This window comes from Rhea americana, unplaced genomic scaffold (genome assembly GCF_003343005.1).
Source record: "Rhea americana isolate MKP2758 unplaced genomic scaffold, rheAme1 scaffold_620, whole genome shotgun sequence".
Taxonomy (NCBI): domain Eukaryota; kingdom Metazoa; phylum Chordata; class Aves; order Rheiformes; family Rheidae; genus Rhea; species Rhea americana.
Window position 1 is genome coordinate 36,130 of NW_028186780.1, and position 26,994 is coordinate 63,123.

At 43.9% G+C, this 26,994-nt stretch overlaps 1 protein-coding gene across 2 annotated transcripts in view; it reads right to left on the bottom strand.

Moving 5' to 3' along the window:
• The window catches only part of LOC146587051 (uncharacterized), a 42,277-nt gene extending 25,848 nt beyond the window's left edge, over nucleotides 1–16,429 (bottom strand). For both annotated transcript variants that reach the window (XM_085320256.1, XM_085320257.1), the window contains exons 1-8: nucleotides 16,300–16,429; nucleotides 14,752–14,936; nucleotides 13,515–13,624; nucleotides 12,872–12,943; nucleotides 3,223–11,087; nucleotides 1,225–1,450; nucleotides 664–876; nucleotides 375–581 (exon numbers count right to left, since the gene is read on the bottom strand). In XM_085320256.1, coding sequence (XP_085176382.1) covers nucleotides 375–581; nucleotides 664–876; nucleotides 1,225–1,450; nucleotides 3,223–11,087; nucleotides 12,872–12,943; nucleotides 13,515–13,624; nucleotides 14,752–14,936; nucleotides 16,300–16,400 — 8,979 coding nt within the window. In that variant the 5' untranslated portion in view covers nucleotides 16,401–16,429. The remainder of the gene's footprint in view (nucleotides 1–374; nucleotides 582–663; nucleotides 877–1,224; nucleotides 1,451–3,222; nucleotides 11,088–12,871; nucleotides 12,944–13,514; nucleotides 13,625–14,751; nucleotides 14,937–16,299) is intronic.
• Between the last annotated feature and the right edge of the window lie 10,565 nt (nucleotides 16,430–26,994).

The window sequence follows — 26,994 nt, forward strand, 5'->3', positions numbered from 1 at the left end:
CAAAAGCCTCTTATGTACCTATATTGCAAGCTATAGGTGCTTTGCAGGTGTTAGCTCACCACAAATTCACAATTACCACCAAATAATATTTGTTCTGTTTCCTATGGAAGCAGTGGTGGCCAGAGGTCTTTGAYGAACATGTTGACATAAACAAGATATCAGCACTGTGTGCTGTTGGTTCAGAGTTTCTTGCTGGCAGGGCAGGGAGGCTGTGCGCACTCCAGCGGAGGAACAGGAGTCAGCACACACCCAACCAGTACCCTGTGCATCACAGAAGTGGCAATGTCTCCCATTACAGACGTGCGCTGGGAACAGAAAGGATACAAAAGCCAGAGGCCAGCTCTCAAAGGAATTCGGTCTCTACACAGCTGTACCTCTTTGGCTGCATTATCCCTGGCAGCATTGGAATCCCGTATTCCAGGCAAGTCYACCAGCACTGCTCCTGTCTTCAAGACATCAGCCTTGGGAACACGAATCTTGACACATTTAACGATTGGCCAGAATTCTCCACCTCTCATGTCCCGCAAGTTATCAGTCCGTGAGTCAATAAATTTCTCTATTTTTGTGCGAAAATCTGTGGCCTAGGAAGAGACAGAGACTATAATATAATGCTACTCACCACCAAGGCATGTGAAGACACCAAATATTTGTACCCCAAATTACCGTTGCTGCAGATATGTGTTTCACTGTTCCAAGATGCTGAGTAACCTCCTGCAACTCTTCCAGTTCTGAAAGCTCTGCTACTATCCCATACACAGCTTTCACACGGCAGTAGGCAACACCAGCTTCTGTCTTGCGATCTGGGCATCGTTTCTTCAAGTTACCTGACTTGTCCTTCATATCTTCTAGGAGTGCTTTCAACTCGCTAAACCATTCCTTAAACAGGAAATAAAAACACATTTCACACAACAGACAATGTTGTAAAAACATTCTGAAAGACCACGTTATCCTACATTTAAATTTAATATTAAAGTTTGTTATGGCATGGATTCATACACGCATGGAACTTCCATGTCCATCTTACAGATGGGGAAACGAAGATCAAGTGGCATGTCAGGCAGTAGGCTAATGGCACAATCATGGATGTAAACTGTAGGCTATGGGACTCAGGTTTTGGGAATGCAGTTTACTTATTCCCACAACACTGGAAACTGCTAGTATGGAAACACACACAGAAATATAGAAACACTAGTGAAACTTATGATGTCTATTTTTGCTACCTACTTCTTTAGAGAGAAACTCTACATCTGCTTCATATGGACTGGTCTCAGCAGTCTTGGAGATCTCCACAACCACAGCTGTGCAGGCTCTCATAGCAGAAGTTGGCAGCACAGCTTCCTCATCCAGCAAGGCATTTAACAAGCTGCTTTTCCCTGCACCCGTGTTTCCCACCACAGCAATATGTGTCTTTGGCATTTTTGTTTTTTTCTGCAACTTGTCAATCTGTTCTCTGTTTTACGAGAAAAACAAACAAACAAAAAAAAAACATGAATAAGTGATCTGGCAGTATTTGGCAGACTCTACGCTTAAAATGATTTCCATAAACAGTAGAGTTTGGTGCATATTTTAATCTACACTCGTAAGTGACAGATGAAAACGTTGCATAATCCACTAAAATTCACCAAGAAACGTAAGAAACATAAGTAGTCAGCAGGAACAAGGAGTATACATCCTCTTAATGGAGTCCTTAAAGGCATCACGACCTTCCCCATGAACATGTCATTTAACAAAGAACAATACTTCAGAACTAGCACAGCTATCTTAAAAGCACCTGCATTTCCCAGGAAAGGAAATAAACTGTTTTGACACAAGTCTCCCATGGGTGGGAACAAGAGCCTTCCTAAGTCCTCCCTAAGAAAATAACTGTCCAGTTGAAATTCATCCTGACAGGAGTAGCTAACGTCAAGACACGTGGACTGGATCTTTACAGCTGCCTGCAGAAGAAGGGAGACTCCTTACTTGCTTCATAAAAATGCACAATTTTCGAATGCTTACGTGAGGTGCAGAATTTGCAGGCTGACATTGTAAGGAAGACTGATGTACAAAAAAAGGAGGACTAAAGAAGAGACCAGTTGTGAAAACAAGATGTGCCTGTCCTTGAATTGACTTATAGCAGTAGGATCACCATGTCTCTACGTCACTATTTACTAGAGGCAGCCTTTAGTTCACAGGAGCACTGACCCTTTAGTCAAATAAAGGGCATACAAGCAGTTCTCTCGGACAGTGCTCTGGCTGTATGTACAACCCTCTCCCCAGCTGGCACATTTTAAGATTATTCTACAGCACAGAACACTGCCTCCAACAAAAGCAGGGAGTAGCAGCAGAGGAGGAAGAACATCAGAAGACTGAGGCAGCATCTCCTATACAGAATTCATAGAATTGTAGAATCAGCAAGGTGRGAAGGGACCTCTGGAGATCATCTAGTCCAACCTCCCCGCTCAAGCAGGGTCACCTACAGCATGTTAGACAGGGCTGCATCCAGGCGGGCTTTGAAGATCTCCACAGAAGGAGACTCCACAACCTCTCTGGGCAACCTGGTCCAGGRCTCCGTCACTCTCRCAGGGAAGAAATTCCCCCTCACGGTCAGGCAGAACTTCCTGTGCTTCARTTTCTGCCCATTGCCTCTTGTCCTGTCACATGGGACAACTGAAAAGAGTTTGTCCCCGTCCCCTTGACACCCTCCCTTCAGGTACTTGTACACACTGATCAGATCCCCCCTCAGCCTTCTCTTCCCCAGGCTGAAGAGGCCCAGCTCTCGCAGCCGTTCCTCATAGGGCAGGTGCTCCAGCCCTCTGATCATCTTTGCAGCCCTACACTGGACTCTCTCCAGTAGCTCCATGTCTCTTGTGTACTGGGGAGCCCAGAACTGGACACAGTACTCGAGATGAGGCCTCCCCAGGGCTGAGTAGAAGGGCAGGATCACCTCCCTCGACCTGCTGGCAACACTCTTCCYAATGCACCCCAGGAGACCATTGGCCTTCTTGGCCACAAGGGCACATTGCTGGCTCATGGTCAACTTGCAGATGTCTGCAAGAAGCGAGCACTCTCCCAAAGTACAACTGCTTTGCTATCGTTAGCTATGGTTTACACACAAAGGACTGAGGCAGTAACAGATCTATTTACCTATGATCACCAAGGAGTCAGGATCCCAGACTACCAGTTCTGACCACCACCAACTGGCCCCCCGTGCTACCAACAGCAATATGAGTTAGGAGCACTTACCTCCATTCCTCCATGTGCTCTCCATCGATGCCTTCTACAGTGTGGAGAATCTGAGAAATATCTTTGAGCACAGTCTGACATTGCTGCAACTGGAACTCAATGTCTCTCTCCGATAAAGCCCAGTCCCTCCGGCTCTCACTCTCCACTCTGTCACTGAAACTTGCTTTTAAATTGGAGCTTTCTCCTCCAGAAAGGTTTTCTGAATTTCTGGAAGCAGATGAAAGATTAAAAGTCTTTGTACTCTCTACTGACACAGAGAGATCTTGTATATGATCATCAGGATCCTTAGAGTCACAGGCATCTTCCAGTTTTGAAGAGGACATGCAACCCAGAGTCACAGGGCTATACTTCAGAGCCTCAGAGCTTTTTGTATGGAGAATCTTATCTTCAGTTTGCATGTCTGCTGACTCCAGTTCAGTGTGCAGCTGAAATGAAGCAGTTAATGAGCAGGTTGAAACCTCTGCAGCATCAGATGCATATAAAGTTGGGGCTAAAAGAGAGTGAGCTAAGAGATGTTCCTTGGAGTCCATGCTGGGAAGATTAAATGCATCCAAAAGTGCTGGAGCTGGTAAAGGATATGGCACATTTTCTTCTTTGAAGGATGAAATAGACAGTCTGCCTCCTGCTCGTTTTCCTGATACTGCTCTTGGGAAGTCTTTGTCCTCTGATGTCGGGAAGTTGCTTGCAAGGATTTTTTGATCACCTAAATCATTAATGGTCTGCAGATCAGAGGAGTCTCCTGCTTCCACTGGAGCACAGTGTCCAGGAGTAATTCTTCCCTCTGGGTAATCGCAGACACTAGTTTCCTGATCGTGTTTTTGCTGTCTTGCCTGAGCATCCCTGCCCTGGTCATCTTTGTAAAGGCCCTCCCATGGATCACCTCCTCCCTCAGCACTGTGCGCTACCTTCACAGAACTACAGTTCTCAGGAGACAAAACAGAGGAAGAGAGATCTTCCTGTGTGTTAAGATAAGAGCTCTGAAAAGATCTTGCATTATTATCCACAACACCTACAGAAGGACTAGTCATGGGGGAAGCAGAAGTAACAATGGACAAATGTGTATTCTTCATCTTCTTCAGAGAAAATTGCTGCTTCATTCTAGGTCCACGTGGAGACTGGGGAAGGGCTTGTTCAGCAGGGCTTGTCTGAGAGGACGCAGGGGGTGTAGGAGAGAAGGGAGAGCTAGCTCTTTCATGGCTTGTCAATTCCTCATTTTCAGGTTCTGAAGGACATGCAGTGCTGGCTAAGCATGTTTGCAAAAGAGGAAAAACGTCTCCTCTACTACCATCACTATGTTGTTTGGTAGACAGCCTTCTTTCTAAACACATTTGGGAAGCAGTGTTTGCTGTAACATCAGATGCGCTCAGTCCTTTTACCCACAAGTCAGAGCCCCTTGTCAGGGGGACACCTGGTCTCAGATCTGTCTGTTTGAAAGGCAGGGGAGGAGAGAGAGAAGGATCTGAGTCTTCTCGGTTAGATATTTCATTACTCTGAGGTGTTCTTTCACAGTGGTGCAGTACTGATACATCTGTTTTGYAACTGAAGCTTTCATTACTATCTTCTGTTTTTGGCTGCTGTACCAAGTTTGTCACAGTTGCTTCATTTTCTCTGGAAGTTACAACATGATATGAAGTCGTATTTGCATCTCCATCTGTCCAGCACTCCACTGTGGCTTCTGGGGAGCAATCAGCAAAACCTGACAGGGTTTGAGCCTCAGAGCCTTTGCAATTGTCATGACAAGCCCCTCGACAGAGCTCATCAGTGCCTGTGTCACTTAAAGCACCATCACTGATTTCTTGAGGAGTCTGGCAGAACTTCCCCTCAGTGGAGCTACTGGAGAGGTCAGAGAACACAAAACTCGGATTTTTGGTGCTCTGTACGGAGTACACAGAAGGAGACATCAAGGAAGATTCAGAAGCACATTTATTATCTAATACTGAACAGAGATTACTCTGAAATTGCTCCTCATCAGACAGAGAGTCAGCGCTTGGACTGGCCAGGGACTCATTTGTATCCTCTTCTATCACATCACTCTGTGAACCTGGTGAGCTGGCAACAGGCTCTGTGCACACGAACTGACAGGCACTGGAGCAATCCATCCGCTGAGATGCACATGCAGCAGGCTGACACCCGCTCGCCTGGGACATGGGCTTTGGCAGGGTGAACAGACGCCTGTCTTCTCTTTCTAAGCTTCCACTAATGGCTAATGCACTTGCAGCACTGCCACCTGGGTGTTCTGTCACCTCATCTTCACAAGGTGGCAGAAATGTTTCCATTACATTTGCATTAATTGTATTACCATGGTCACTTGTGTTTCTAAAAAAATCTCTCACTAATTGAGCAACATAACTTTTACTGTTTTCCTTCTCAGTTTCCTCAGGCGTTTGAACAGTGAGATAGTTTTTGAAGAACTGCCTAACAATATCACGAACAGAGGAGGTGTGATGCTCCTGCAAGCCATGGGCAGCAGAAGAGATGGCTATATTCACACTTGGCAAGACATACACAGACTCCTGCACTGACAAGGGCCCCAGAGGGCAATGTCTCTTCTGAGAAGACTGTTCATCTTCAGAATCCGATGCCCCAAAACATTCATTCCCAGTGACTTGTCTTTTTAATATCCTGGAAGAGTTCTCTTTCCTCAACTCTTTATTTTGAGAATTCATATCCTCCTCTTCACAATAATTCATTCTGTTTGCAAAGCAGGACTCCAAAATATTCAGCTCTTCATAGTTGCTTTGAGGCTGGCRTATTTTTGCTTGAGCTTTCATTGGTTCAGTTTCTTGGCTCTCTTCCTGCAGAATTAATGGCTTACCTATTTGCGTTTCCCAGTCAGACTCATTTTTTTCTGGACAGAGCTCGGTCTGTATTTCATTGACTGAAGAATCTTTAACAGTTCTCATGACCTCAGAAGGAACAGTAGGGACCTCACTGCCTTGTTCTTGAACAAAGTCATCAAGCAGCACAGTCTCAGCCTGCCGACTTTCCTCTAACTCTTYTCCAGTTTGGAAAGGGTTGGAATCAGTGTTTCCTTCCAGTTCAGCAGAACAACCTTCACAACTCACAGCTTCCACCTCCTCTGGAATACCAGGAAAACCCAYAGAATTATAAGCACAGTATGAACTCATGCTCTCATCTTCTTCARTTATTATGGTCTCCTTTTCTCCTCCCAGAGGTGTGTTTTTCACTAAAAGCATTTTTTTTTCATCTGCTGCAATACCTGTGTTATGACAGTTAGATGCAGTAATTTTAACTTCAGTGAGATCATGTTCTGCACCAAAATGAGGACAAATCACTTGCTCCAAACATCTATCCACTGACTTTTCTACTCTTGTAGTTGATCTGGCAACAGTAGTTTTTGTCACTTCATCAGGATCACTTTCCATTCTCTTACAGTGCAGCTCATTATGTAAAACAATGCTGCCAGAAACACTGTCTGCATCACAGGTGACACTATCTCCTTCCTTCCAGGCTTCAGTCTCTGAAATGCAGTTCCCTGGAAACATCTTTGTTGTTATGTCATTATTTTCTTCTTTTTCAGTTTCAGAGTCTTGAATGTGTAACTGAAACTTCTCTTCACTGCAGAACTTGGCCACATTTGTAGGGTCCCTTTCGATTTCCTTCAGATCTTCAGTTCTATTTTCTTCGCAAAATTCAAATTCTTCAATTACAGTACAGCACATCTCTATTGAAAAATTTTCTTTGTCCATGCTACATGGCTTTACACCTACCTGAGGAGTTTGTGGTTTGATTCCATAACCATCCTGGCAAATAGCACTACCATTACTTCCTTCCAAATCAGTTGTTGTCTGAAGGTGTGAACCTTCACCATTCACATGTTCTCTGCCTACCTCATCCAAAACAACATCTTCCACATCACTGTCTTCTGGATAAAGTTTCACAAAATCTTCTTTGGATTTCAAATCCACATTTCTTTCTAAATTTGCAGGTTCAACTGCACAAGAATCAGATTCCTGCTGGTCTTCAGGCTCAACTGATTGCTCGGGTAATTCTGAGTAGATAGAGCTAACAGGAGACTTCCAATCACAATCCTGGGAACTATGTTTCCTCTCATCAGGCTYACTAAAATCTGCAACACGTGCAGGTTCCTCCTTTCCCTTTTCCACTATTGATTTATCACACCATTCATGATATGCTGGTTCAGATGCTTCTTCACCACTGTCCTCTCCTTCACTCTTAGAGCAAAGTTGGACCAAGGAGCAGGTATGTGTATACTGCAGACCACTTCCTGCTCCCCCTTCATCCTTGGGGCAGGAGGGCTCTGTGTGTGAACAGGAATGACTGTTACCCTCACACCATGTGCATTTGGGTGAGCCTATGGGCACAAGGCTGGAGGGAGAGGAATCCAAGTCAGAGGAGCAACAGCCTGTATTCTGCTCCAGCCTCTTTGTAAGTGCAGCTGTAGTTCTGCAAAAATTACAATGTATCTGTCGATCAGCTCCATTTTCCCAATCCCTAGCTAAGTCTTCTTTTTCTTGGTCATTTTGTTGCTCCAACATACTATCATTTATAGTTGGTCTTGAAGCCCTTCCCTCCCCTGCTTTTTCTGTAGTATTTTTGCTTTCAACACTATCTTTCTTTGTCTCTTGATAAGATTTCYCCTCAATATTGCCTGAGGGATCATCACGTTTTCCTTTTAACAGCATACCATCCTCGTATAAGCAAGTAGCCCTCTGTTCCTGGCCATCAGCAGTGTTCAACCTTTCATCACTGCCATTATCAAATGTGGAATCCACAGAACAGATCAGAGAGATTTCAAATGGTTTCAAATTTTGGTTGGTATCAGTGTTTTCTTTTTCAGCAGTAGATAAAAGTGACTGATCTTCTCTCAAAGATCCCTTTTCCTCTACATAGTCATTATCCTGCTGCTGAAGATTGTTAGGAATTTCACCATCTAAATTCAGAGATGAATCAGAATTAGTAACTTCCAGCAACTTCTCTCCTGGATTTTCAATAAATATTCCTTTAACAGGAGAGCACAAGGCTACAGACTCTCTCTCTCTCACACGTGTTTCTAACCCTGAAAACTCTTTCTTTGCTGTTTGTGCAGAGCCTGTACAGCCCATCTCCATCTCTACAGAGAACTCTTTCAAGGGACTGTCATTTGAACCATCATGCATGGTTTCAACCTGTACATACACAGTTCTACTTGATGGCATGCTTGTGTCCATAGGGACACAAGTTTCATCTTCCTCATAACGATTACGCTTTGTTGATCCATCTTTRTTCCCATCTTCTRAAAGTTTTGTAGATATTGAATTGGWTTTCCTCTTCTTTATGAATCTGGTTTCAGTGCCCACTTCTGTATGAGACAGCTCAATGTCATCCGTAACAGGAGCTATACCCACTTCCATCTCGGCTTTGCTGTAATCTTGATCCTCACATTCCCCCTCACCATCCCATGCCAAAACAATATTTGTTTTCAYGTCTGCTTCTTCCATTTTTTCTTGAGAAGCACTCATTTGTAAAAGTTTTGTTTTACTTGTTTCATTGAAATCATTGCTAGCCCCCCTTGGCATCTCCCCTTTAGATAAGGGTGGAATCAGACAGGGAAGGCAAGACTGAACACATTCAGACTCAGTGCAAACAGAGGCATTTAGAGTGGCAGAAACACCTGCCTTGCAGCAGCACGGTGTGCCACATACACTGCAACCCCTTACAGGCTCAGGCTGTGTAGGAGCTTCTTTGTTCTCAGTCTCATCCGCTGAAGTCCTGACAGAAGCATCATCACCTTCCTCTCCGCTGACACATGCTTGAGAAAYCACCCTGCCCTGCTGCTCCTGAGCTGTGGCGTTCACTCCCCTTGAGGGCCTGACAAGTGCTCCCGAGCGACGTGGCCCTCCTTCCTTCAGGACCGGACATCTGGATAGGTTTTCAGAGGGTAAATATCCAAATGGCGACAAATGCTCACAGAGCGAATCACATATTACACCTCCAGGTGAGATCTGGTTTGCAGAAGACAAATGTACAACACTGTCGCTGATACACTGTGAAGAAAGATGGGTTTCTGGTACTACAGCATCTACAATTCTTTTTACTACAAGCCTGTCTTCTGCCACGTGAGAATCCACAGCTATTTCTTCGTCTTCTGAACTGAGCACAGCCAGAGTTTCACCATCAGAGATCACCATCTGACTGGTGCCAGTATCTACATTTCCAGCAGTGCAGTTTTGCAATAATACAGCATTACCACCATCAACTGTGGATTTGACAGGAGCAATTTTGCTCTCATGGGGAGATTCTGCTTTTGCCGCATACTTTGTCGGAGTATTCGGTGCATGAGAACAGTACCGATTTACTGGCTTAATGCCCTCAGTGTCTGCAAACAGAAGGTTCTGATGTAAGGCATTTTGCAAATCAAGAACATGACTATTACRTATTTCTTCACCACAATCTCTGTTCACCACTGTAATGATTTTATCATGGTTAGATTCAGCTGATTCACAAGGATCTGAAGTAATTCTAGGCAGCTGCATTTTTATATTTGGGCTACTATTTAACATCCCTAAACTCAATTTTCTGTCTGCCAAGGAGCCAGTGTCACCTTCTACAATATTACAACTAACTTGTTTTTCCATCTCATTTGCAATAATGCTCTTTTCTTTTAAAGTTGATGTAAGGTCACTTTTTGTCTCAGAGCATGGAGCACTACACAAAAGCTCCACTTCTGGCTCCAACTGTATGCTCATTTCCTGCACTCTGCTTAGAGTCTCAGTGGACTCTTCTGCTGCAGTTTTAATACCAACATGCTCCRGGTTTTTTTGGTTCTCTATTTGTTTTACACTGGCATGTTGACTTTCAAGAGCTCCTTTTATTTTAATAGGATCACCATCTTCTGAATTATTTTTTTTGTCAGTGACTGATTCTGTTGAGCTGTTAACTGAAGAACATTTTTTTTCCTTTTGACAATATTCATAYATTTCTACTTCAGTAAAAAACGTAGTCTCACATGAAGCATCATGTACACAAGCATCATGTTTGCGCTGTTCCTCGGAGGGCTCTCTGGGGTGCTCCGTAGCACACAGAGACTTTTCTGTTATCTTCTCCTTGTAACTACTGATTGATGGCACATTATTCGCATTCTCTTTTGCAGCCTCAASTAGATGCATAACCTGAGCGCCAAGTCCTGAAGTCTCAGTAGTTTCATATCCAACCATTTCATCTGTGCATTTATCAACATCAGTCTCCATCACTWCTAATTCACCATCAGACTTGTCACAACTTCGAAGCACTGACTKGTCAGCTACAGGTTCTAACAACCTAGGAACATGTTGGCCTTGACGTCCTGGTTGAGACGAGTCCGAAAGACTAACCATCTCTCTGCTACACAAGTTACAATCATCTGTCCTCATAATATCCCTGGATATTACAGCTTCCTCATTAGGAGAAGTTGCTGAATATGATTCCATTACTACTCCTTCACTGTCCTGGTTTTCTTCTGGGAAGAGTTTGTAAGATTTGAGGATGGATCTTGATGCATAGGTTTGGCCTTCACTTTGTTCCACAGGTGGCAAGTCCGGATTTATCAGTTTTGCTTTGCTTGAGACATTTTCCTGAGGCAAAAAGACTGCCTGTTGAACAGACTCTACAGTCACTGCTGAATTCCTGCTCATTACCTCGTATTCGGGTGAAGTAGAACGTAAAAATAGAGGCTCCGATACAGTGCAACCTTTCAGTGCAGTATCTGATATTGCAGCTGATTCACGTAGAGCTCCCACATTACGTGTAATATCTTGGGGTGTCTGTGTTGATGGGGGTTGAGCAGGAAGACTAACACTTTTCTCAAACATCAAGTTTGAGCTGAACTGAGGAATCTCTGGAGATGTTAACAGGTGTAATGGAACCTGCGACAGAGAAAAAGAAAGCAGTGAAACACAGAGACAAAGAAATTAGCTGAGCAACAGTTGCACTTACTTCTTTGTATTACATTCAAAAAGCAAAAAAAAAAGAAAGAAAAAAAAGAAAAAAAAAGAAAGAAAAAGAAAAAAAACCACGTAGCACTGACAACATAGAATCCAACTTCTATTCAATGCTTTTTACTAGTTTATGTTGGCGGCAATGGCAAAGGGAGGTTTCACAGTCATGAAAAGTTTATACTGCAGACTTGGCCCAAACTTCAGAGCTGMGAATTCTGTAATTTCTGTGCATGCCAACAGCATTAAAAATCCTTAAAAAAAAAAAAATCTTAGCTAACAAGACCCTCCTTCAAACCACCCCCAAGTACATGGAAAAAGGGTACAAAGGAGGCATAAGAAAGGTRCTGCAGCAGTCTGCGTCAGGAGCTAAGACTGGAAATACTGGCCTAAATCAGAACATTTAGGAAGGAAGGAAGGAAATGGGAGGGAAACAGAGAGAGGAAGAATCATGGTCAGATGAGAAGCCAAGAGAAAGGCATGGATGGAAGATGAAACGGATCCCATCAGGACATAGGATCAAAGGGAGAATCAGAACAAGATTTGGGGAAAGGCAAAGATATGTTCAAGGCCTTGGAAAGAARGGAGCACTGAGCGCCAAGAGGGACTGTGAACCTAGGTGGAAGCAAAGAGATAGGTATGGAGGTTGAAAGCAAACTGGACAGGCTAGGTAAGATTCAACAGCAAAATGATGGGAAGCTGAGTGCCACCATTAAGGAACCAGATGTTTGGACTATTACTGGCAGTTCCACAAAACATGACATGGAAGATGCTACAAAGCAGACTTAAAATGTTCCTGTCCCGCCAGGCCACATGAGTTGCATTGTGGAGCTAYACGGTAGAATTTCTCTTTCCAGATTGTGTTTCTAAAGTCAGAGGCTGCGTGCACCTCCCTAAAGCACAACGTGCCAAAGACCAACATTCAGAAGTGCAGAAACACACTGGTTAAGCCTCTCTCTGCTTGCCTTCCTCCTCCACACAAGTCAAGTCTTTAACTACATGCTTCTATGTTATTTTGCACAGAGTCCACCTGCCCCACACAGTGCATAGAACTGACAATGCTCACTTATTCAGCAGCTCTTCAGCATTTGCTTTCCTTCCTTTCAAAATTCAGCCCCCAGGCTTTCTTACTGAACACTCTCAACTCTGGAGGCAGAGTTCGTTACCCTGCGAGTTTTCCAYGGTACAGATCTTCAAGGCATAAATTCCAAATTATTAGTTTTCTAACTTGTGCTTGCATTCCAAGATTCAAAATTATTTTTTTTTCCCCATGTACGAGCGTTACATATAAGCAATGATATTAGTAAGAAATTATTTGTAATGATAATTTTCTTTCAATTATAAATGTAGGTATCTGAACATGCAGAAGAGTATAAAAAAGGTTACTTTTTATATTGTTACAATCAAAATAGAGAACAAAGGGTTACTTTCATTCTTCAGTATTGTCTCTATGATGTACCTARGAAAGTATGGTTCCTGCTTTCTGGTGTTTTTGCTAACTTCTCTGAAAATCACACATTACAAATCCATAAAAGATGATAAAATAGCAGACTGATCTTAGAATAGCCAACAAAGCTAACTATATAGAAATAGAATGGCTTTGACTTGCTAAGAAACATTTTGCATATGTGCTCACTTTTCTCAGCTGTGGAGTGTTTCCCAAATAATGAACCAATCCAGATACCATTAGTGAAAACTAAACCAAACCCACATACCTGTGGCATGGAATTCCTCATCTCATCACAGGCATTTTGCCACTGGTCAGTCCTGCAGCAACAGTGTTCAAACTGAAAGACAGAAAAGAAAACGTAGCTCAAAACCCTCTTCATTCAAATTCAGCATCCAGATTCAACAAGACTGCCTAATTCAGAGCAAAAAAGGCAATGCAGAAATAAAAGCATTTCAGTTTTCAGACATAAAAAAAAAAAATCAAATTTCCAAGCTCTCCAATTTTAATGTCAATTAAAGTCTTACTCTGTTATCTTTGAAAGTGACTCATTCTTCACATTTACAGCATAAACAAATACATAAGCATATACAAGGAAATCATAGTGTTATTAGATATCAATTTATAGGCCTCATCAGTATTGTTAATAAGAGCAAGACGCAACTAAACTTTGTCAAAGCTAGAAGGTCTTTCTGGGAGCCCACAAATCTGAGCCACCGACTTAAAGGGGGTAGAACTGTAGCCAAGTAACATAGCAATATATTGCTGCTGGGAATTCAGGACAGTAACAGCAATATATGGGACCAAGTTTGTGGACTGYGACCTGGTAGTGAGGACAGCAGTGATCTCATTTTGCCCAGGAGTCAAGATTTGGCAGTTTCTGCAAAACATCAGGAAGAAATAAGACATACCAGAAAGCAGAGCTGTGAGTTTGGCTGGCGAACTTGTGTTCCAGGCTTTAGGTATCTTTCTGTGGGATGCCCAAATATAACAATATCACCTTTCTGCAAGATAACTTTACCTGTGGATTTAAAAGCATTCCATTACATTTCATAATAAGCATGTGTTCTTTATCATTCTTTAGAACTTCTCTTAGGATTGTTATGACTGAAATTATTAGGGAAAAAGAAAATRCAGACTCCAGAATTACTGTGCCAGCTGACAGCAAAGGCACACCAAGTGTCCCACCTCTAGCAGTGATCAGGATGGGGTTCTTAGGAAACAGAATAAGAAAAGATGCTGTATGTCACCCAACTTGCAGCACTGCACAGGGACCTCCTGATCCACAGGTGGCAACTGGGACATTACTGTTCAGACAGCTGTGAACATACCCTACCCTCTGTGAATATGTTTGCTATAAAAGTCTTACTTTGTTAAAACAAACAAACAAAAAAAAAACAACCACCACCAAAACATCACCAAACATCAAACTCCTGCTAGACTGCACACAATGAAACTGCACACAAGCTGCACACAAAGGAACTAATTATTTCTTTTGACCATCTCCACATTGTTCACRGCTTTGCAGACCTGAAGTACCCTCCCAGCCTCCGCTTTTCTAAGTTAAGAGCTCTAATCTATCTACTCCTCCTGCTATGAAAGTCTGTCCTAAACCTCAGATCATTCTTTCTAAACATTCTTGGTATTTTTCCAAGTCCTACTACATTTTCCTGGGCTAGAACAACCAGTGTTATTTTCAAGGTATGGGCACCTTTTCTGAAGAAATCCTCAATAAACTGTGGAAGATACACTTGAAAGCCAAGAGGTCTTGAGCACCATGAGATTCTCCTCATAGTTTTTCACTACYTTTATCTCACTATATGTTCAATAATTTTGTATCAATACAACCTTTGTCATCTCACTAATCAGCTGCTTCTTCAGTTTACTTAATAATGTGTTGAGCAACACAGTCTCCAGCAGGACTACACAGGCAGCCCTCTCTGAGGCATGAGAAAAAGCCTCTGCTTACCCTCAGTGTTTCATCTTTTGCCTGGTTTTAATATGTTTCATCTTTTGGCTGATTTTAGGACATAACAGGATTTCTCTCTTATGCCAATATGAAGGTAATGATTTACATATATGTGATCAATTCACCCTAAAGAAATTCACAGGATTGTGGTTCTTTGCACACCTCCCTTTCACACTCACCACTAATTTTGATGTCATTAACATAAACGCCTGTCAGGCTGGAATCCACGAGCTCATATGTATCAGCAGTTCGAATCACTCTGGCATGATGTCGGGATATGCAATCTTTTGTTTCACCTGGAGAGCTAATGAAGTAGTCCACAACATCTTTGTTTCTGCCAAACAGCGTAACATCCTTATAAAAGCTGTAAGAAAAGATTTACAAATACTTTTACAATTCCATTTTTCTTATTTATTCTTTATTTTATTAATTTCCTTGAAAGTTTTGCTCTACAGATATAGTCAGTAGATTAATGAGGGGTTGAAGACAAAATATCGTGGTATCGTGGTATCAGCAAGGTGCAACTGAATTTCTGAGATCTATCAATTAAGTTACAGCTGCTGCAAAGCAGAGTCAATAAAATCCAAGTCACAAAACCAAGCATGAAGCAAAACAAATTCATCCTATTAGCAGCTACGCTAAAAGAAAAACACAACTGACACTTTCACGAGCAAATGGTGATCATCGACATCCAACCTTGAAGAAATTTAATGTGCCCAAACTTTTGGTGGGAAAGGGAAAAGGAGACATAGTAATTACGAACAGAGGATTGTAAGCACACTTAYAATTAACATTAGCATCATCAGATGCTAATGATCTGAAGGAACAGACAGATAATACATTACATTCCAGTATTCACAGAGGAACCAAACACCTCTCAAAGAAAAACTTAAGCACAACAAATGAACTAATCAGAAATCTTAACTGAAGAAGGAAAGCTATTCATTTAGTTTTAGCTGAAGTTTGTTTATATCTCTAGGAAAAATAATTAAAAGAAAGAGAATATCAAGACTGTTCTATTAGAAAATAAAAATCCCTTCCCATAGACAAACTACATAGAAAAAAAGAGCAATGAGATATTTAATTTGAAAACAGAAGAGTAGGGAAGAGAATTGCAAAATCTTCAGAGCTGGGGGAGCACTTCTGGCAGATACCGTCCTGGAGTGAACTGGTTCTCAGAGGGCAGGTTTCTGTCCATCARGGAAGGAAACTATCGAATGCCAGCCTACTGCCCTGGCAGGAGACACATCTCACGAAGCCCAGCATTTAAAAGTTGCTAATGTATCTCTCTCGGGAAGACCACTCCAGGCTTCAAGGCCTTAAGACAAACTATATGCAAGATACAAACTGCAGGTGTGCAATTCATCCGAGTCCAAATTAATAATTAATACCAGTCACAATTTGTGAGCACCAATTCAGAAAATTCCACCTTAAACCAAATTCTGTGCGTTCTTCATACCACATGGAATGCCAATCTGCCATCATTCTCTTCCCCAAAACATTACAGGACTGCAGTACATTACAGTGCAAAGAGAGTGTCTGATGTACTCCACACACACTCACCAGCAAGCTTGGTAACTACTACGTAGCAAGCTTGCACAAAAGCTATCTGCAGAACACAGAGTGTAGGCAAGCCCAAGCCCAGCACAAATCAAGAAACACAAACCCCAGCATGCAGCGTTCATTCTTAGCACAGCAGTCCAACGCGTGTTTCACAGGGTACTCACTGAATAAGATCAGCAATACCAGAGACTGTAGGTTTGCATCCGATCCTCCGCAAGTGACAACGTTCGAGATCCTCATTTTGTCTCTGATGTATTGATGACATTTTGGTGAATTCAGTTTACACCCGGAGCAAACGTCTAAAAATAAGGCAAAAAGACATGTAAGTTCTAGACTATCTGCAAAAGCGGTGTCACTTGGTTTGCTAACCTTCAACACATGCAAACAAGAAGTGTCAAACATGAACATAATCTGGATTGAACAAACGCTCTGGGTTTAAGCAGCAGAACAGAAGAATGTGTTGACCAAAAGAAGCCAGGACAAACTTAGGTCTTTGGAGTCTGTTCCCAGACTTCTTCAGAATTAATAAACYTCATTATTTATAAGTATCAAACCAGAAGGATATCAAAATGCTTTCTGAATTCTGTGAAGTGTTCCATCCCCTAAACACAGCTGACTTCAGCTGCAGCATAACAGGTTCTGCATGAACTAAAGAAACTTTCCTTCCTCCAATGGGAGGAAAGCCAGTTACAGTCTCTGCTGAATGGGAAGTCAGAAGACAACGACAGCTGGGGGTGGGCTTCACAATGTGCAGCTCACTGGTGTGCAAGCTGGACCAGCTACACAGAAAAGGAGAGGCTCGATCCAGTTGCTTAACCTTAGAAGCCTGGTGCCACATCCWCCAAGCTTCCTTCTGGCTAATACGGAGGCCCTCAGACATCTGCAACATCTGCTTTGGGCTGGCTCTCTGGTAGCTGTCCAACATACCCAGTTTGCCACACCTCCCCAGGCTTCTGCCCCCTGCAGATACAACGTTTTTGTCCGCACTCACTGTGGCGCTAAGCGAGCACAGCAGGGGCAATGCTGTCCGGCCTGGTTTTGTACCACCGGCCGCTGCCCCTCTGTGCGCTGCTGGCGAGGCAGTGAGTGGCGCCGGCCCCTCCAGTGCTCTCCTGGTTGCTCGCCACGTTCCCCCACCTCTGTAGGCTGTGTGCTGCTCCAGCTGCAGCACCTGCCACCGCTCGAGCAGCTCCGTGCTGGGTTTACTGYCCATTAAAATAAAACGGCCAATTTATTTTTTCAGGCTTTGTTTCAAATTAACGTATTTGCACACTGTAGAAGTGCTCTTTTGCGTGTGCAGCGCACCAGCTCGCAGCAGGTCTCGGAACACAGTGCCACAACTCGTTCTTTTTCTCATTTACCCTCCCGTTTTCCGACTTCCCATCTCTGCTAACGGGGGATGCCTCTGCTAACRGACAGCAGCACTGCAGCTTCCCCCACTGTACCGGTCCCACTCCCGATCGCAGGGAGTGCCATCGCTTTAAGATGGGGAGAGGCAATTTGCAGCATCCTAATCCACAGGGTTTTGCTCATGGGGACCTGATCCAGTCCGGTAAAGTTGGGGCGTGAATTCTGGACAACATCCCTAGTTGCTGCAGCTGGTTTATCCCTGCTGCAATAGTCCGCTCGGTGAGCCCATCACTGAAGCCCACAGCAGTCGGCCAGGTTGAAGATGCCGTGTTCATCACTCGCTCCATTAAGGAAGGGAAAACCTTTTGGTTTTGCTCCTGCAAGGTGCAGAGAGTGTTATGCAGCCTGGGATGCAGGGGCAAAGCTTCCACGCTATTGAGTTCCTCTCTAGTAAAATAAACAGCATCTGCCCCACCATCCCACAGCCTTAACAGCCACTCTAACAACTCTTGACGCGGCTGCTGCTGCTGCTGCTAGCACCCCTGCACATCCTGCCGCAGCTCTGATGCTTTAAAATCACGGATAGTTGTGGTCCCAGACACTCCCGTCCCAAGTTTCCGGATCCCTATCTGCTCTGCGCACCAGTGCCCACAGTGCCTGGGGATGGACCTCCTGCTGCTCCCCCATCACTGCCGGCGGTCTGCGATGCAGGTGGCCGCAACAGCACACCGGTGCTCCAGCTTCTTGGCTTGATCCGTGATCGTAATCGCAGCCTCCTGGGTTATTTGTGGAGCCTCCTTAGCAGCTTCAAGATCACTTTCCAACTGCCTAACTCGCTGCCGCTGTGTCAACAGCACCTCGTCCAGGGTGCAGAGCACAGTCAGGGGGGTCCATCCCAGATGCCCCACTGCCTTGCATGCCACCAGCCCTGCTTTTTCCAGCCGGAGCTTGGAGACCAGCTCCACAAGCTGTTCTGGGGACCCCCTGGCTCACTCTCCAGCTCTGGCCATGCTGTGGGGGCAAGCCACCCCACCAGCTTGCAAGCCATGGATGCCCACTGACCCACGGCAAGCCACCTGGGAACGTGGCTCCTTGCCTCCCCCCTTGTCTCACCMCAGAAGAGGCATCTCCATGGACTCGTTTTTTTCTAAGGGCCCCTTAAATCTACTAGAACTATAACCTTATCTCAGCTGCRCCAACCTTGAGCAGCTACTGCCCAGGAAGCAGCTAGACACAGTTGACAAAACAGAACTGCATCCCTGGCCCTGACGGGAACGGGGTCAGTGTGCAGTTTCACACTCTGCGACTGCTACCACAGACTCTTCTGCAGGTGTTCTCACCACACTGGCAAACAGCAAACTTYTCCCATGGGGAATTTTAGTGCAGGGACTACCCGAAATTCAAAGGCTCTAAGGCCACCACAGTACTATCAGGAAATACTCAGCCTCGAACCTGCTGCTCATGCTGAAACCTAACGATTGGCACCAACGCGGCATTGCAGCAACTGTTCCACCAAGCAAGAGGRCCTGGATGCATTCGTTTTCTGGAAACCAGCATCTGATAAATGACATCATCACATGAAAATTCTGACATCATGAACACCAAAATTACCAGAACCAATCATGTTCTGAGATTTGGTCATCTATGAGTTAGCACTTGGACACTGTGGGCTGCCTGGCCCAAATAGACCAAAGTCTATTAACAGTGAACATGTACAAGAGTAGAAACACGAACAAAGACTACAGAACAGCACAACTATTTCGTTTTTTTTTCAAAATAATACACTTGTACAGATCCAGGCAAGCAATGCTTCCAGAGGAACAACAAACAGACTGACCAGGCTTTCAAGTGCCCCTGGGAGGCCACACAGCAACTCTAGAGTATACATTATGAAATCGCAATGGGAAAAAATGYGGCTGAAGGCTTTATGCAACAGGGCTCTCTGCTTGTAGCCTTTGGAGGCTCAGTCCTACAGACTTCAGGACAGCTGTTCCCATGATGCAAACAGCGGGGAGATCAGATCCTGGCAGCTACATTGCACAGGGCTACTGACAGAGCAGAAACTGGGCATAAGTCTAGGTCTCAGTGCCCCCATCCAGGCAAAGGCTTTGAAGCCCATCGGCTCAAAGCACACATCAGCCTGGGCCAGCCTGCAGAAGAAGTTGAGCGAGGTCTGCAGAGCCTCACACACCTCACACATGCTCAAGCTGTTGTCCAGGACRACTTACTGCCATCAAGACACAGATGCATGGTCTTCTAGAACAGGGTTACTGAAGTTTGGCTCCTGAAAAAGCTTTCCTCATCACAGCTGACCATCAGCACACTTTAAACACCAGCTACTTTTTCAATCTTATGTATGGTCACCGAGATGTATGGCTTGKTATGGGTGGGCTGGAGGGGAGATTTTGTCTTTTTATTATTACTTCATTATTTTTGCTTTAGTATTCTCAGTATCTCCGCAACTTCACCTCACCTCCCATCCATAATCATAACTACACACGAAAAGTAGAAGTCCTTTTAGCAAAGCAGTTAGAAAGTGAATGAGGACCACTCAACGGCTATGAAATAGCAGAGATTATGATTTAACACCTTGGCACTGGGCTCACACTGACTCTCTGACTGAGGTTCACAGACAGAAGGAAAGGCATAAAGCAGAGTTAAAGTACAGTGCAGATCTGCAAAAGAGGCCAAAACTAGAGAGTTATGCTGCTAACACTTCTTCAGAGCAGCCACAGTTCAAGAAACAGGAAAAGCCAGAGTCAAAATAAGGAACACCAAATCCACAAATAGATTGTGGCTCTTCGACAGAGCTGAGCTGAAACCAGAAGCCACCAACTAGCCACTTCCACGGCTCACTCTTCTACACCTCCAGCCAAGCCTGAACAACCCAGGCTCMCTCTGCTTTAGAGAGCACTGCCTTYAAAGGCAAAATTCCTCGAATCCCAAGATCTGGATCAGGGTATGCTTTGCACCCCAGAAGACATTACACATCACCTGATTTCAGGCATTGACCTGACTRCTTGGGCTTCAACAGGGAGGCAAGCTGCGATTTTGCAGGAAAGCATTCCATCATAGTGGAGCTCCTTCCCTTCAGGACATGGAGGAGAGAGATGGAGAGTCCACCCCGCTTTTGCATGTCCCAGCGGTTACTGTTAAAAACATGAGCCTGATCTGCACTTGTCAGGTTTTGCCTGTTAGTCATTGGTTCTTGCCGTGCTTTTCTTCACCGAAGAAAACAGCATTTTTCCCTCTGATTTCATTAGGAGGAGGTGAACCTGCTCCASAACTGCTGAGCAGAGCTTTAGGGATGGTAGCACTAACAGCCTCAATGCTCTSTGTGTAGTTCCCTCTTAAAATGCCGAGTCCAAAGGCAATCACAAGCACAGCAGTTATGTGTGCTTCTTGCACATCCAATTTAAACACATACATTTCTCTTAGGTAAAGCAAAATAAACTGTTTCTATTGCATTTTGGACTTAAAGGAGTGATCATCTCTCCTGCTGGTGACCACTGCAAGTCATCCGTATTCAGTGAATCAAATGGAGACAACCTAAGAAAGTTAAAAGCATGTGGTGGAGTCTCCTTCTCTGGAGATCTTCAAGGCCTACCTGGATGCAACCCTATCTACCATGCTCTAAGCGACCCWGCTGAGCAGGGGGGCTGGACTAGATGATCTCCGGAGGTCCCTTCCAACCTTACCGATTCTATGATTCTATGTGATCCTCCAAGTTTCTGCTTCGCAAGTTAATACTCTCTTGCACATTTTATGTTTGACCAGTGCGCAAGTACTACTTGAATCACTACTGCTATTTTGCCAGCTCTCAATAAGCTACTGCAGATAACTAGCATGACAATGACAATGTTTCCAGATTAAAAAAAAACACCACCAACAAAAATACCCCACGATTGCTAGAAGTGATGAGTTTCAAGAGGCCAAATACAACCTGTTAAAATTTACTAGCAAATACAAATTCAGTGGTCAGCTACAGCAGGTGCATACTTTGCCTAACAGAACACAGAACAATTGAACGTCAGGTGGAAATWTTTTCGGAGCAAAATATACTAACCAGCACGAAACAAACGCAACCTGAGTCATGCTTGGCTGAGAATGATCTCAGCCATACTTAATTCTATTCAGAGAGTTGCAGTCAAAATAGAAACAAGCTGAATAAACAGGGAACTTTGGTATTTCAACAACCGCATTTTGAAAAGGGTACAGAAGAAGGAAACAACTCCCAAAGCATCACAGCTGGTGTTTTCTTTAAATTCTCTGACCAGAGCTCACCTTCATAGCTATTGAAAGGGAATACTGTCACCAACAGGATATACAAAATATAGCCCATCAATAACCCTGCTTTCATTACAAGGTAGCCAACACACAGCTCATGTCAAGCACCACAGTGCACACACTTCATTTTAGTATACTTCATTACACTTCGAGCCTTTTCAAAAGGGGCCACCCTTTCTATGACAACAATCATATATATATATATATTTTTAAACTAGCCTGAGCATTTATATTGTCTGCAGTCCAGAGCACCTTCTGAAGGCAGTTCAACCCTAGCTTCTGACAAACTGGCAGCTCCTCCCCTTGGTGCTTGAAGGTGCTCTAACCATGTCTACCAAAGGGCCAGAAGACCCCACAAGAACGTGGACCTGGAGTGCTCCTGCCCCACCACATCATTCTCCTTCTGCTACAAGCTTAGTTTGCCTCAAACCACTCTGGCCATGCCACTTTCAGGGCAAAGACTGCTGAAGAACCTCATGGCTCTAAACATTAGCTATCATCCCCTGTTCACAGRGAGTATGTGCTCCTTGATAATAGCCTGATACACTGGTGACTTGGTGCTACAGCCCAAGACAAAGCCCTGCTACCAAATACAAATGGTACAGCTACCAGCTGGGATTTGTTATTTGAAAGGGGAAAAAAAAGTGTGCTGGCCAGAGCTATTGCTGCATCTCCTGACTCCACATCAATTCCAACATTTTACACGACACTTAAAAAAATTATCACAGCTGTTTCTTTTCTCAATAAGTAACATAGACTCTACCAGCTTATAAGGTGGGAAAGGTAGCAGAAAAGTGTCAATAATAGACATGCAAAGTCTTCTTAAGCCCCAAACTTAAACTCTCTCACATCCCACAGCTTCAGTCAGTATTTTCCAGCTTAAAAAAAAAAGTAGCCAACTAGGACCAGAAACCCACTTTCAACACTACATCAAGCGCTCCTCAGTTTCATCGACGAAGTATGCTCCACATCTATGCATCATCTTATAAATAATTGCTCTGCTTGCAATAGAAGCAGTAAACGAAGGAGCAGTAGCTAGGGATTTCAAGCTCACAGCTTTCCTGTTAACCTATACACCTATATAAATACATTCCCTTAGGGCAGAAAATGCAAAAGAGCACTTTCTGTCAGCAGGGCTTATTTGACGCAAAACATGCTGTTGGGCAATTGCACTTTGATACTGATCAACACTGCACTGACATAGGGACTTCTACTGATAGAGAAGAACCATAAAACAATCACATCCCTACCTCAATTTTCTCTCCCAGCCAAAGCTTTTATGCAAATACAACCTTAAGCTTCAATATAAGCTTTAAACATAAAAGAAATTAGCCACACATTCCACTTAGGTTTCTCATTTCCATTCATTCCCTCTGCCCATCCTGTTTATTTCCAAAGAACAAGAGGAAAAAAAAATACCTCTGTAATCAGAGCACAACCAGCTCCAGCATAGCATTGCRATATTTTTTCATACATCAAGGAAGAAAAAAATACCCGTAATTTGYCTTTAGTATCCGCAGTGGAACAGTGTTTTGTTAGAAACTCTTAAAAATGCCCAGTGCCACTTTCAAAATTGAGAGTTAAGGTAACCCACTTCATTGCAGAAAACATTGTTCATAAATGGACCCAAGAATGACCTGATCACAAAGTCTTATCTCCAGCCCCTCTGCCTGCAAACAGCACTCAGGCAACTACATGCAAATTTAAAGCAACAGTACAGTTGTTCTCCCCAAAGGTATCTATGCTCCTTGCATGTAAACTCCTTAAATAACCACCTTTGTTTTTTTTTTTTTTAAAAAAGAAAAAAAGGGACTATCACCTTGTTCAAACAAAGCAGAATTTATGCCTGTTAATACTTGCTGTATTTTTCTAGTTATTTTATGATTCCAGCACTTCCTTTTCTGAGCAATCAGGACTAGCATGTTATTAGTTAACTTCACAAGCTGCAATCATTTATCCACTGTCAGTTACGCACAGAAATTATTCGTCTGCACAACACAACTATATGGAAGCACCAAGAAAATAAAAAAATGTGACCAAGCACTTCAGTTGAGGAGAAAGAGTCACTAGGCACTGCGTGACACAAAGGCGTGGGGAGCCCACCTCAAATTTTTCACTGCTTCTTCTCTCCAAGTGCTCTCACACACTGGTCAATCAAATCTAACATCAAAAACTCCAGGGACTAACCGATAGTGTAGACTTATACAGCAAGGTTTGGCTGACAATTTTAAAAGCCAGTACTTTCATTATTTTTGCTTAAACTCTGGTATTTTCCCTCTATAGTTTTTTGTCTTATTTATCTAATCTCCTTCYCCATGTACAAATGCAGTTATTGCAGTGCTAAGGTTAAAGTGCTCACTAACCATGTGCTGYTGTTATCTTAAAAACTGTAAAATTCTAAGTGTCTTTTTCTTTCCTTCTCTTTGGAGCAATTTATTTATCTGCAATAAAGAGTGATCTGAGAAAGAGATTCACTCTGCATTCAAGAATTTCCTTCATTTATTTTTCCTGTACTGAAGCAAAACAGGGAAAGCAATGAAGTGTTCTTCTAATGTTTCCCAGAAGATGTTTCCAAGCACACTGTCACTTCCTTGTCCTCTGCTGACATCCTTTTTCCTAAAGCCTAGGAAACAAGCCTAAACTGGCTTTAGCATGCCATTTACAAAAGTGTGGGTATATTTTTCTGGGTGGATTCTTGGGAAGTCTCCTCAGTTCCTTCAGAATGATCTTATCAGCTTCTTTTGCTGCAGGAACAGTGGGAAGGAAGCTCAAGTCATTTTAAGGACAGAAATAGTACAGGGACTGAATTGTTACTGAGGATGAGAAGTGGAGAGCGGAAATCGTGTGCATCATTTATAAAATGCAAAAGTCAYGTTGCAACTGGATCATGAAAAACCCACAAAAATGCCAAAATTAGCACAAAATACTGTAAATAGGTGTTTCACCTGTACAAGGCTGGGAGAGATAAGTCAGCAGGCAGATCAAAAAGTAGATGGAACAAAGAATCAGAAAAGCTGATATACTTGAACGGACCATTAACCCAGGTTCATAGTTCCTAGAAATTCATGATTTCTAGAAGCATCAAGTGTGAGAAACCCCACAATACCTTCCTAACTGTATCATGATTCAGGCAAGCATTCCTATATGTCACACACAAAGATGCAGTAAGACTGTAACCCTCTAGGTATGAGCTCTATATACAGGCAAGATACGTAAGAGGTGAGTGAAATTTTCCTTATCACCTCCAGTGCTTAGTGGTTGATTTAATTCCTTCCTGTTAAAGATGCACCTATGAAAATGAGGAAAAAAAATGCAGTGAGGGTTTATCAATGGTAGATCATACCAAACTCATCTTTGTCCACTGTGTATAGAGATAAAGCACGTGCCGGGGTTTCAATAAAGCGCTCAATAGGGGTCACYACATTAAATAGTTCAGCTGAACATGATGAACATTAAAAGAACCATACACACYCTGCCCACAGCCTGCTTTTTGCTGCTCTTTTCCCCACGGGGCTACCTGGATCATGCTCGAACTCCAGGAACAGGCTGATCTAATCTTTCTGGTGGTGGCAGCTTCTCCAAATGATCATTTTTTCAGGATAGTTCCCTGTTGCAGCACAGAAGCRTATCTGGCCATTCAGCAGGAAGAGCAGAGGTCAGCATGACCTACCAGTAGYAGAACAACACTAGAAGCATGCAGCCTGCTTACTGTCTTAGGAAAGAGGAAGACCAGGAGCAGCGAGCACAAAGTTATCATGTAGCAACAGCCCACTTCCTGGCATCTTCTTCCCTACAGCACAGAGATTATCAGCAAAGAGCTGGTAACTGAAGAGGACTTTGCACCCTCCTCATTTCAGGCTTGATTATACATCTGCCAGGAATTAGGTTTGTTTGACCTATTCTTAAAAAAAACTAAGTAGTGGTGATTCTACAGCATCACCAGTCAGTTCACCCAGGCCTTCCTACACTTGAGTGTTAGGCTTCTCTTCCAGCGACCAACCTGTACCTTCCTGAGCCTATATGTCCATTATCCTGGCCCTATCCACCACAGGTACGTGAACCTCCCTTCTCCTTCAGCAATATGTACTTGTGGCTCCTCAAATTCTCCCTCCTCTAAAACTAAATCTCATCAGTTCTGTGCACTCCCTGTTTGCTAGTCCACTGTTACTTGCATCATGTCTTTCCTGAAGTACTGTATCCACAATGGAGCCTGTTTTCTTCAGACAAGGTATTATGAGTGCAGCCACAGCGACACCACAGTCATGACTAGTTTGCGAGCTGTGTGGCATACCTGTTAGACACCTTCACAGCAACTTTCCATCATTTACAGCAAAGGGATAAGAAGGAAGCTTGTTGGTGGAATCAGTCACCTGTTGAACAACCAAGACCTAACTGCTGGAAGAGGACATACGTATTTTCCACTTGAACACAAGAAAGAAATTTTTCATGTAAGGTGATCAAACCTGGGAACAGCTTGCCCAGAAAGGTTTTGCAATCTCCATCCTCAAAGATGAGCACAGCCCACTTAGACAAAGTCCTGGGCAACCTGCTCCAGCTGACCCTGCTTGAGCAGGCGTTTGGGCCAGGTGATCTCCAGAGATCCCTGCCAACCCCAGCTGTTCTGTGATTCTATATGGTGGCCATAAACAGATTAAAGCTTTAAATTAAGAGATTTCCAACCACCAGAAGAACAGTGTTTCAGAGATGCCTTCCAACGCATATTTTGTGCCCAAACTACTATATGCATTGAACTCATCATTACCTAGTAGTAACTGAACCCCARGATTTCCCCATGCCTGGATAATACATGGCCTACTGGAACAGGAAAGACACTCACTCCACTGGACCTCTTCTCTGGTATCTCTGAGCTGGGAAGGAATTATTAGCTTGAACCTAACACCACACAAATGCGCCAAAGCCATCTAGCTCTTCCGGACACAAGCTCCACGCGGAGGGCCCCTCGGCAGGGTTATACTCACACTGGCTCCGGGAGCAAGTCCCTGCCCTGCGCTGCCCCGCCAGCCCACTGAGCCGGCAGCGGGCTGCTCCTGCACCCGCGCGGCCGGCTGCGCAGGTCCGCGGCCCGCAGACGCGCTGGGGCTGTCTGCGACCCAGTCCCAAAACTCATTTCACGCTCTAGCTCAGTGAAGTGACCCCTCATGGGGCAAGGACCTCTGGGGGGCGGGGGGCTCCTGAGAGCAGGGTATCCCATGGGGGGAGAC